This window comes from Bufo bufo, chromosome 1 (genome assembly GCF_905171765.1).
Source record: "Bufo bufo chromosome 1, aBufBuf1.1, whole genome shotgun sequence".
NCBI lineage: Eukaryota > Metazoa > Chordata > Amphibia > Anura > Bufonidae > Bufo > Bufo bufo.
Window position 1 is genome coordinate 55843125 of NC_053389.1, and position 12851 is coordinate 55855975.

The window sequence follows — 12851 nt, forward strand, 5'->3', positions numbered from 1 at the left end:
GGTCTGACATTCAGAACCCCCACCGATCAGCTTTTTCAGGCAGCCGCCGTAAAAAACAGTGTACGATTGCGGAAGCAGAAGCCTTCGTACATTGGGTAGTTTCTGGCGCCAGTGTAATGCAGCTTTTTTCATATTCAATAGAAGCTGTACTGTATAACCCAGCATGGCCACTCTACATAGTGTACGGAGATGTCAGATTCCAGCTCTGTACACTGTGTACCTACCAGCGCCTGTCTGAACATCTGATTGGTGGGGGTGCCGGGTGTCGGAGCCTCACTGATCTCATGTGGATGACCTACCGTATCTTGAAGGGTAGCCTTTAAAGCTGTGGATTTTATTAAAACTAGATACACAGAACTGAGCCAAAAATGCACATTTTAGAACAAGGTCTATGTGCAATCATAATCAAAGTGATTATCGCATTTTATTGTTATATGTTTGTTTCAGAAGAGGCGTGTCGCAGCTTTATCGAATTGTCTCCAGACTCGGAAAAAGGTACATGTATCTGTCTACTTGTACAACATTATTGATAGGATAGGTGTGACCACGGTTGTACATTATTGTGCAAATGTCATAGACCATAGTTTTGTCCATTTGGTAAGGGGGTTGTCCAGGCGGCAAAACATTTTAGGCGGTCAGAATGACTTAAATTTAAAAAAAAAGTCATTCTAAACTCACTGATCCTCTGCCACCTCCAATCCAATGATTCCGTTACTCTCTACTTCCTGATCCCTGACCAGCCAATAACAGGCCGCAGTGCTGACCTGCCTACCAGTAATTGGTTAAGCGGTCACATTTTCCCGTCAAGTTGGACCAGGAGATAGAAATCACCTAGGAAACGGATGATTTTGGGAGACTTGATTTCAGTTTTTTTCTAGAAATCTATATGAATTTATTTCCATGCTTCTTTTGTGCTTTTCATAATACAAGTAATCCCAATGAAAGTGAAGGGTACCGTAATGTTGGTAGCACATTTTGGTTGTAGGACACAGTTGCAATCATTTGGTTTTATTATTGCAAATATCATATGTAAGGGTTAACGTCATATTCATGGTGTGATAAAAAAAAATATTGTACTTCTGTATTGCTCTGAATAGCAATTTTCCCGCATAATATTACACCCTGCCTATGGCGCAATAGGTGGAGAAAGTGGAGAAATTGGATACTGATAAACTTCATGAAAAATTGTTTCCAACTAAACTTAACCTCTTTGCGACCAATCAACGCATATCATTGGTTTTGCTAGGTAATACATGGAGGGGCGCACATGCTAAGCCAAACCCATAAATGGCAAATTCAGGTAGGTGACACCTGCCCACAGTGGCTGAGAGCGGAGAGAATGCCAATCTTAGCCATGTAACTCCTGAAATGACACAGTCAATAGTGCCCGCATCTGAGAGGTTAGATGAAGGGAGCTCGCTCCCTCTGTCTAATGCCGATTGTTTGCTATGGCAGCTGGGGCACCTTCTGAAGGCCCCCAGTCCTGCCATGTTACATCTCCTATTACACCCTGCCTGTGACAGGGTGTAATATTATATGGGAAAATTGCTATTCAGAGCAATACAGAAGTACCATTTTTTTTTATCACACCATGACTATCGTAAAAACCCAAAAAACAAAGGCAAAATTGCATTTTATTCCGTTTCCACCTCATAATTATTGTTTACAGTTTCTCTATAGATTATACAGTCAGGTCCATAAATATTGGGACATCGACACAATTCTAACATTTTTGGCTCTATACACCACCACAATGGATTTGAAATGAAATGAACAAGGTGTGCTGTAACTGCAGACTGTCAGCTTTAATTTGAGGGTATTTACATCCAAATCAGGTGAACGGTGTAGGAATTGTAACTTTTTGCATATGTGCCTCCCACTTGTTAAGGGACAATTGGCTTCTCAGCTGTTCCGTGGCCAGGTGTGTGTTTTTCCCTCATTATCCCAATTACAATGAGCAGATAAAAGGTCCAGAGGTCATTTCAAGTGTGCTATTTGCATTTGGAATCTGTTGCTGTCAACTGTCAAGATGAGATCCAAAGAGCTGTCACTATCAGTGAAGCAAGCCATCATTAGGCTGAAAAAACAAAACAAACCCATCAGAGAGATACCAAAAACATTAGGCGTGGCCAAAACAACTGTTTGGAACATTCTTAAAAAGATAGAACGCATCGGTGAGCTCAGCAACACCAAAAAACCCAGAAGACCACGGAAAACAACTGTGGTGGATGACCGAAGAATTCTTTCCCTGGTGAAGAAAACACCCTTCACAACAGTTGGCCAGATCAAGAACACTCTCCAGGAGGTAGGTGTATGTGTGTCAAAGTCAACAATCAAGAGAAGACTTCACCAGAGTGAATACAGAGGGTTCACCACAAGATGTAAACCATTGGTGAGCCTCAAATACAGGAAGGCCAGATTAGAGTTTGCCAAAAAAAAGCCTTCACAGTTCTGGAACAACATCCTATAGACAGATGAGACCAAGATCAACTTGTACCAGAGTGATGGGAAGAGAAGAGTATGGAGAAGGAAAGGAACTGCTCATGATCCTAAGCATACCACCTCATCAGTGAAGCATGGTGGTGGTAGTGTCATGGCGTGGGCATGTATGGCTGCCAATGGAACTGGTTCTCTTGTATTTATTGATGATGTGACTGCTGACAAAAGCAGCAGGATGAATTCTGAAGTGTTTCGGGCAATGTTATCTGCCCATATTCAGCCAAATGCTTCAGAACTCATTGGACGGCGCTTCACAGTGCAGATGGACAATGACCCAAAGCATACTGCAAAAGCAACAAAAGAGTTTTTTAAGGGAAAGAAGTGGAATGTTATGTAATGGCCAAGTCAATCACCTGACCTGAATCCGATTGAGCATGCATTTCACTTGCTGAAGACAAAACTGAAGGGAAAATGCCCCAAGAACAAGCAGGAACTGAAGACAGTTGCAGTAGAGGCTGGCAGAGCATCACCAGGGATGAAACCCAGCGTCTGGTGATGTCTATGCGTTCCAGACTTCAGGCTGAAATTGACTGCAAAGGATTTGCAACCAAGTATTAAAAAGTGAAAGTTTGATTTATGCTTATTATTATGTCCCATTACTTTTGGTTCCTTAACAAGTGGGAGGCACATATGCAAACGGTTGTAATTCCTACACCGTTCACCTGATTTGGATGTAAATACCCTCAAATTAAAGCTGACAGTCTGCAGTTGAAGCACATTTTGTTCGTTTCATTTCAAATCCATTGTGTTGGTGTATAGAGTCAAAAATGTTAGAATTGTGTTGATGTCCCAATATTTATGGACCTGACTGTATAATGCTTTAAATGGTGCCATTAAATAGTATAACTTATCCCACACAAAAAACAGGCCCTCATATGGCTATGTCTACGAAAAAATAAGAGTTATGAAGGTGGGGAGGGAAAAACAAAAAACTTTTTTTGAGTGATTCGTAAAGGTGTTATCTCATAAGTAATGTAAAAAATGAAAATCCAACATCATATATTACATGAGTCTCTTTCTAACTGTCATGTTCCAATGGGTGTGAACCCACTGTTCCATGTGTCCTACCTCCCCTAAGGGCATTGTCTAAGTGAACCCCTCGATTCTTCACAGTACCCCTGATGGTGGGTATAGGCTTTCCAGAGGGGAACACCAGGTCACTACCTCTTGAAAAGGATTGGCACATGAGGCAGCTTTTCCAGTGCAGGACCAAAGGATTAGGCAGGGGCAAAGTCAGACAAGCAATTGGTCAGCACAGGCGGCACAGGTACAGGTCAGGCAGTCTGGGTTGGCAACAGGAGAGTCAAGGCAAGCAGGCAGGGATCAAACAGGTAGCGGAGTCCAGAAACACAAGCACGGGTCAGGTACACAGGAACACAAGCAGATAAATCAGCAACCTTTGCAGGGCACAAGGACCTTGACGCTCAGGCATCTGGAAAGGGGGCTGAGCCACTAATATACATGCAGGAGGGCTAGGATTGGTCAGCGAGGTCACATGATCTAACCCATAAAGCACAGGAAGTGACGCGTGCCGACCCTTAAGGAAGTGCTGCAGGGAAGAAGCAACAAGCATGCTGTGGCCAGGGCTGAAAGGAAACTGTGGAGCGGATCCCAGAACAAACAACACCCACAAAGACAGAGCCCAGGACTGCAGCGGTTAATGGGGAAGCACAGGCAGCAGATCACCACTGAACACGGCGCCCAGGACCGCGGCGGTAATCAGGAGAACAGTGGCGCACAGCAGCCGCTGTTACACTAACCAACTTAGAACCAGCCCTGCACCTCACATGGATTTAGAGATCTCTCCATTCACTGCTCTAATTGCTCTGCTAGATACGGAGCTGGTCAAAGGATTTAGAAAAAGAACAAACAGCAGGTGGCAGCACTGTACAGATACATTTCGTGGCTATACTAAATGTTTAATTACATGCAATTACAAAAGTATTTAGATCCAGGTGCTGGTTTAAATAACAGAGAATATTTTTTGTGGGGCATTCCCTTTAAGGGGTTAAAGCCTATGGACCTGTGTATTGATAATTCTTATTTCATTCCATCTATTATACACTGCTCAAAAAAATAAAGGGAACACAAAAATAACACATCCTAGATCTGAATTAATTAAATATTCTTCTGAAATACTTTGTTCTTTACATAGTTGAATGTGCTGACAACAAAATCACACAAAAATAAAAAAATGGAAATCAAATTTTTTAACCCATGGAGGTCTGGATTTGGAGTCACCCTCAAAATTAAAGTGGAAAAACACACTACAGGCTGATTCAACTTTGATGTAATGTCCTTAAAACAAGTCAAAATGAGGCTCAGTAGTGTGTGTGGCCCCCCACGTGCCTGTATGACCTCCCTACAACGCCTGTGCATGCTCCTGATGAGGTGGCGGATGGTCTCCTGAGGGATCTCTTCCCAGACCTGGACTAAAGCATCTGCCAACTCCTGGACAGTCTGTGGTGCAAAGTGACGTTGGTAGATAGAGCGAGACATGATGTCCCAGATGTGCTCAATTGGATTCAGGTCTGGGGAACGGACGGGCCAGTCCATAGCATCAATGCCTTCGTCTTGCAGGAAATGCTGACACACTCCAGCCACATGAGGTCTAGCATTGTCTTGCATTAGGAGGAACCCAGGGCCAACCGCACCAGCATATGGTCTCACAAGGGGTCTGAGGATCTCATCTCGGTACCTAATGGCAGTCAGGCTACCTCTGGCGAGCACATGGAGGGCTGTGCGGCCCTCCAAAGAAATGCCACCTGACACCATTACTGACCCAATGCCAAACCGGTCATGCTGGAGGATGTTGCAGGCAGCAGAACGTTCTCCACGGTGTCTCAAGACTCTGTCACGTCTGTCACATGTGCTCAGTGTGAACCTGCTTTCATCTGTGAAGAGCACAGGGCGCCAGTGGCGAATTTGCCAATATTGGTGTTCTCTGGAAAATGCCAAACGTCCTGCACGGTGTTGGGCTGTAAGCACAACCCCCACCTGTGGACGTCGGGCCCTCATATCACCCTCATGGAGTCTGTTTCTGACCGTTTGAGCAGACACATACACATCTGTGGCCTGCTGGAGGTCATTTTGCAGGGCTCTGGCAGTGCTCCTCCTGTTCCTCCTTGCACAAAGGCGGAGGTAGCGGTCCTGCTGCTGGGTTGTTGCCCTCCTACGGCCTCCTCCACGTCTCCTGATGTACTGGCCTGTCTCCTGGTAGCGCCTCCATGCTCTGGACACTACGCTGACAGACACAGCAAACCTTCTTGCCACAGCTCGCATTGATGTGCCATCCTGGATAAGCTGCACTACCTGAGCCACTTGTGTGGGTTGTAGACTCCGTCTCATGCTACCACTAGAGTGAAAGCACTGCCAGCATTCAAAAGTGACCAAAACATAAGCCAGGAAGCATAGGAACTGAGAAGTGATCTGTGGTCACCACCTGCAGAACCACTCCTTTATTGGGGGTATCTTGCTAATTGCCTATCATTTCCACCTGTTGTCTATCCCATTTGCACAACAGCATGTGAAATTGATTGTCACTCAGTGTTGCTTCCTAAGTGGACAGTTTGATTTCACAGAAGTGTGATTGACTTGGAGTTACATTGTGTTGTTTAAGTGTTCCCTTTATTTTTTTGAGCAGTGTATGATACAAGACACATAGAAACATAGAATGTGTCGGCAGATAAGAACCATTTGGCCCATCTAGTCTGCCCAATATACTGTTCCGCTACCTGTTTGATCCCTGCTTGCCTTGACTCTCCTGTTGCCAATCCAGACACCTAGTAGTTGATTGTTGTTACAAACATTGCACTGTTTAACATCTGCAGCATGCATGTATTACAAAAGTTTGTCCGACAGCTATCTAAGGCTACTTTCACACTAGCGTTCAGAACGGAGCCGTCTGCATTATTACTTAGAAAATTTTCTAAGTGTGAAAGTAGCCTGAGCGGATCCGTTCAGACTTTACATTGAAAGTCAATGGGGGACGGATCCGCTTGAAGATTGAGCCATATAGTGTCATCTTCAAGCGGATCCGTCCCCATTGACTTCCATTGTAAGTGTGGACGGATCCGCTCGCCTCCGCACGGCCAGGCGGACACCCGAACGCTGCAAGCAGCGTTCAGGTGTCCGCTCACTGAGCGGAGCGGAGGCTGAGCGCTGGCAGGCGGATGCATTCTCAGCGGATCCGCCTCCACTGAGAATGCATTAGGGCCAGACGGATGCGTTCGGGGCCGCTCGTGAGACCCTTCAAACGGAGCGCACGAGCGGACACCCGAACGCTAGTGTGAAAGTAGCCTAAGGGGTATGGCCATCATGTTTGATAGTTTTTCCCCTTCAATAATTGCATGCTACATTTTTGGCTCACCCAGGCTGCATTTGTCTTAAAGGAGTCGTCCCACAAAAAAACATTTTACAGCTTTCGAACCATCACCTGGATCTGAATACTTCTGTAATTGCATATAATTAAAAACGTAGTATAGCCACTGAGTTATTCAATAAAATGTATCTATATAGCGCCACCTGCTGTTTGTTTTTCTTATTTCTTTGTCTGGATCACTGAGAAGGTCGCACATGCTCAGTTTCATCTTTCATCTGTGTCCTGAGCTGTGATAGGTAGAGTGCTGCAGCAGAAAAGACACTCCCCTGAGCTGTAGGAGAAAAGGACACTCCCCTGATCTTCATCAGAAAACGACGCTCCCCTGAGCTTCAGCAGAAAAGACACTCCCCTGAGCTGTAGCAGAAAAGACACTCCCCTAAGCTGCAGCAGAAAAGGACACTACCCTGAGCTGCAGCAGAGAAGGGCACTCCCCTGAGCTACAGCAGAAAAGACACTCCCCTGAGCTGCAGCAGAAAAGGACACTCCCCTGAGCTGCAGCAGAAAAGGACACTCCCCTGAGATGCAGCAGAAAATACATTCCCCTGAGCTGCAGCAGAAAAGACATTCCCTTGAGATGCAGCAGAAAAGACACTTCCCTGAGTTGCAGCAGAAAAGGAGACTCCCCCTGAGCTGCCTGCTTGATATAAATCTAGCAGAGCAATTGCAGCAACAAAAGTGGAGATCTCTGGATCCATGTGAGGTACAGGGCTGGTTCTAGCTTTGTTAGAAAGAGATTATGATGTACAGTACTGTATGATGTCAGATTTTCATTTTTTACATTAACCCCTTTAAATCACGTTTTGACAGGATCTGAGACAGTTGTCGTAGTGCAAAAAAGATGCAAAAAAAAAAAAAAGAAATCCGAAAGAGGGCTACATTTTGTACATAGCTTCACGTCTTCTTAACATTCCTCCAATTGGTTACTGTCATACAATGGACAAGACTTTCTACCTATAGAAAAACACTTGGGACTATTTCAGGGTCATCCTAGAGCTGAATATAAGGTTCAATGTTGGAAGTTGTCAGAATTCTGGAGAGAATGATGTATGGAAAAAGCCCCGATCCAGAGCCAACAGTCTACTCTCGCCAATAATGAATATGTCCGATAGGGAGTAACAGATGAATAAAGTCAATGCTTCATATGGACATTTATTCTGTTTTTTTGCCAACCATTCCTGAAATCCCCCTCTCCGTATGTTACAGGCGTCCTCTGGTTGTCCGTTATCTCTGAGTTTTTATACATTATATTGCTCAGCCTCGGTTTTCTGCTCATGTGCTTGGAATTGTTCACTTCCAGTAACTTCATAGATGGGTTAAAAATCAATGCCTTTGCTGCTATCATTACCGTCTTGTCAGGTAAGTGATCTATTTCTTATTTAAATTTTAATTAAATTACTGTAAATTGTAATTTTTTATTTTAGGATAAGCAATCGTGTAACATAACATTCCAATTGAGAATTCTGCGGACTACAGCTAATATAGAAAAGATGAATTATGCCTCCATTTGATCGGGCCAATTGTCAGGAACTAACGTGCGCACAAATGATCATTCCTGATAACTGGCCAGTGTAAGGGCGCCTTCACAAGAAGCTGATTTTTTTTTGCCGGAATTTTCAGTGACTGAAAATCACTTCCATTCACCTGAATGGGGTTGTTTTGGCGGCAAGCACATGGATTTCTGTTCAAACGAATGGGGCTGATTTGCAGTTGCAGAAAATTTCTTCAACAAAATCAGTGGAGTGTGAAGGGGACGTTCTCACAATGGCTTTTTCAGCGGAATTTTATATACTGTAGTTATATTTGGAGATCACTGATAATAGTGTTTGATATCTGTGAACTTGTGAAATCATTGAAAACACAGATTATGTTATCCTACTGCCTAAAGTCAGGGGCGGATCGGGAACTTAAAATGGCCCTAGAAAAAAAAAAATAGAAGTGGCCCCATTTTGTAGGCGGGTCCAAATTGACAGAAGGCAGAGGCAATATAAGTAGGCAGGGCCAACAAAAGTAGTCGGGGCCCATGCAGCACAAAATCCCGCCCCAGCAGAACCAAATACACAGTGCAGCACAAAATACAGCTGCCCCTGGCACAGCATTCAACTTTATCACCATCCTGAGGATGGCAATACAATTAAATTCAGGAGGGACCTACGTTCACTGGCCAGATGTATAAGTACAGATGCTCCTAGCCTTAATTAAAGCTGAGTGCATCAGATCGTTATGTACCCAGCCAGTGGCAGTGAAGAGGGCTTGGGAGGCCCCTTGGGTATTGGCCCACCTGGACATTTCCCTGTAGGGTCTATGGCCAGTCCACCTCTGCCTAAAGCTGGCCACGACCCTCAGTATTGCCTGATAACTATTTATTCCAACTCCCCTACACACTTGCATGCTCAGTTTGGCCTAGGAAGCACGTGTTTTAAATTAGGAACAGAGCGTAGAGGCTCCTTTACACGGCCCAAGACAGCAGGCAATTATCGGGAACAAGATGTTCATTCCTGATAATTGCCTTCTCTTCAGAGGAGTTGAGAGCTACATTTACGGGCAGTTATCACCTCTTCTGTATGGGGATAAACGATCACTAGAGTGATCACTCATCCCCATACACATTTGTTGTTTCTGGATAGCAAATAGCTGTTTACGTAGCACAATCTGTTGCCCGGAAACAGTGATTTAGGTCACCGCACCAGTGATGCTTTCACCCAGCGTTTGCTCATACCTCAGGTGAACGGCAGCACCTTTACACAGAGCAATTATCGGTAAAAAACGTTTTCAATAAGTTCCCCGATCATTGTCCCATGTAAAAGGATCTTATCATTTCCATTGTGAATTACTTGCTGCTTTTTCCACCATATTAATTTCTGTATTACTGTCATGCATCCTGGTCTCCAGTTTCATACCCGTGCTCCAAGAACCACAAATTCCTATAAGTGAATGTTTGACCTTTTATAAAGGTCTCGAGACATAGCTTAAGATTATAGCCAAGCCAGTACCTCACTGCTCACAGGGCCCCTCTTTTAGAGATAGGTGCCACATCTAGAAGGAATGTAGGGAATATACTGATGAGAATATCCCTTTAAGGTTGTTGAAGAGTCCACAGTTCTATCTTCTACTAACCATGCTGATTCTCTATTTACTAGGACTTCTTGGCATGGTAGCCCATATGATGTACATGACCGTTTTTCAGGTGACTGTAAACCTTGGACCAAAGGATTGGAGACCACAGACATGGTATTATGGTTGGTCTTTTGGGTGAGTTGATACTTAAAGTATGGATATAAATGTACAACATTGCAATATACTACTCATTTAACAGACCTAAGAAATTAAGAGATCCGAGCATTTGACATTTCTTCAGACTGGAATCATGCAAGCAGTTTTTGATGCAGTTCTTTGAGTCAAAGTCAGAAGTGGATCAATAAGGAAGAAAACATATGAGTTGTTCATTGATATATACTTCAGGAACTCTTCAGAAATGTCAGAAAGTAGCCCTCCATGAATTGTATATAGCGTTGGGTGGCCGCATCACCAGACTCAGCCCCAACACAAGGAGGTGCAGTCTTTGAAAAGTGGCATGTCAAAGTCTTTGTCACGTAGGGTAAGGAACAGTGCAGCCCTGTACTCCACCCATACCACTGTCCCTACCTACTTGCCCGAAACGACCTAAATGGTGGCCCACAACTTGGCAACGGTCCCTAACTTAACTGAGTGCAGGGGCCTAAACTTAGTGGGGTAAAATAGTAGGCAGACAGAAAGAGGTCAAAACCAGACAAGCAAAACCAGGACCAGAACAGAATCCAAAAGCTAAGTCAAGTCCAAACCAGAAAGATACATCAGAACCAACACAAGATACAAACACAGAGTCAAATAACAAATGGTGTCAGTCCAGGAGATACATAGCAACATAGTTTGTAAGTAGGGATGAGTGAATCGACTTCGGATGAAACATCTGAAGTCCATTCGCATAAAACTTTTTTCTAATTCAATTCAAGTGGTCTTTCCAGCTACTGATTTTTTTCCAAAGAAAAAATAGGCTCAGATCAGGATAATATAATAAAAGAAGTTATAGTCACGTCATCGATCCCCCACCGCACCCGTTCTTACACATTCCAGTCCTCTGATAATCTCTACTTACTGGTCCCTCTTGACATGCAGTGGCCGGCATTTGGCTGAGTGGTCATTTCCTGCATGACTGAGAGGAAGTAGAGACCAGGAGGAGACAGGCAAGCGTTGGAACGGGAGTATCATTTGTTTTATTTTTTTACTAAAATTTGAGTCTGTTTAAAAAAAAAAGTGCAGCTGATCGACAAAGGTGCCAGGAGTTGGGTCCACATCGATCAGATATTGATCACCTATACTGAGCAAAGGCCATCTGTATCAAAATCATACTACTCCTCTGCTACTCCGACACCAATGCTTTCCTGGTCACCTGCTGGTCTCTGTCTTTCCTGCTCCAGTAATGACAGGTGGACACAACGATGTGATGTCTGCAGACAATCAATATCCGCATTAGTGACCTCAGTGGTGTTGGCACGTCACTGCTATAGCTGGTAATGGGTTGCAAGCGGTCACATTTTGTGTTGACATGTCTTTGCTGGGGCAAGGAAGACAGAGATCAGCAGAGGACTGTGGAAGAGTCAGCAGGAGTGTGGTATGGTAGCTCCATTTGTTATTTTACACAGTTATAAGCAGTTGTTGTTTTTTTTGTTTTTTTTTAAATGTCATGGGGTTAGACAACCCATTTAAGATCCTTTTGATCATACAAGTCACTTTTTTTTTTTTTAAATGCACAAGTATTAGTTTTTACTTCTGATTTCTTGCTTTTCTTTCCAGCCTGGCCTGGCTGTCCTTTACCTTATGCATGTCGGCCTCTGTTCTCACACTCAACACGTACACAAAAACGATTCTGGAATTTAAATACCGAAGAAGGATATTTGAAAAGAATGTGCGAGAATGCAACCCCTTCCTGGACGCTGAAATGGTGCGTTTCCTCTGGGAGAAGTACATCTTCTCTGTTAGTGGTTCTCTCGAAGACCCTTTGAACTGGCACAAAGGATTTGGCAGCCCAGTCTTTCTGGATGTTGGCAGCATCACTGATCTTCCAGGATCGGCAAAGAAAGAGGAAAGAAGAATAGAAGTAGAAGACGATGGAGAACAATGCTGAAGTAAATCTAGATAGAGTTGTACATCAAATCTGAGCATAGTCCATGTAACCTATGATGCTTCTCTGCCTCAGTGAATAACATACTGTAGTTGTATTGTGATAAATAGAAATAATATCGTTCAACACAAAATGCACTGAAAAGAGGCATGTACGAAACCAGAAATGTCTCCATACCAGTAATCTTTCAGGATGGATAGATTTTATTGCAGCTTGGGAGAAAAACTATAGAGATCTCGATACCAGGTATAAGCATAGGAAAGGACATGGTGTAAAATATCATTAAAAACTTACCTTTGCATTTTAACATGGTGTTCTGTGACTATGTTTTAACGTGAATTTTTAGACAATTTCAGAATAAATAGGCTTAAGCAGGCTAAGTGAATAAATATATTTACTAAATGTGATAAAAAATATAAAACAGACAAATCACACACAGAATAGTCAAAGTAAAAAACATTCACTGGCCTGCAACACAATGGGGGAACTCCTATCGCCATGTTGTAGCATATGACCGACACCCCATGGTGATACAAGAGAGACATAGTGACCTTACAACATCCTACCTGGATGATGTTCTCAGCAGAGTTACAGTTATCTGTCTATGTGCAAAAAGGTTTATACCTTTGAGCCCCTCCTCCAAACGATGTCTAGTGTGCAATACACATGCTAATCACATAGCACAGTGGGGGGGTTGTATATGTTATCTAGCTATTCATAACTCACTATAATACAAGGAATAGTATTACAAAGAATATAGAAGGTGATATAATAATTAAAGGGGACAGAACCAATCAGTACTTATGTAAAATA

General features: G+C 43.5%; 1 protein-coding gene across 2 annotated transcripts in view; it reads left to right on the forward strand.

Moving 5' to 3' along the window:
* LOC120995324 (germ cell-specific gene 1-like protein) overlaps window positions 1-12296 on the forward strand; it is a 52675-nt gene extending 40379 nt beyond the window's left edge. For both annotated transcript variants that reach the window (XM_040424450.1, XM_040424459.1), the window contains exons 3-6: window positions 448-495; window positions 8084-8236; window positions 10018-10129; window positions 11711-12296. In XM_040424450.1, the coding sequence (XP_040280384.1) occupies window positions 448-495; window positions 8084-8236; window positions 10018-10129; window positions 11711-12041 (644 nt within the window). In that variant the 3' untranslated portion in view covers window positions 12042-12296. The remainder of the gene's footprint in view (window positions 1-447; window positions 496-8083; window positions 8237-10017; window positions 10130-11710) is intronic.
* Window positions 12297-12851: the final 555 nt, after the last annotated feature.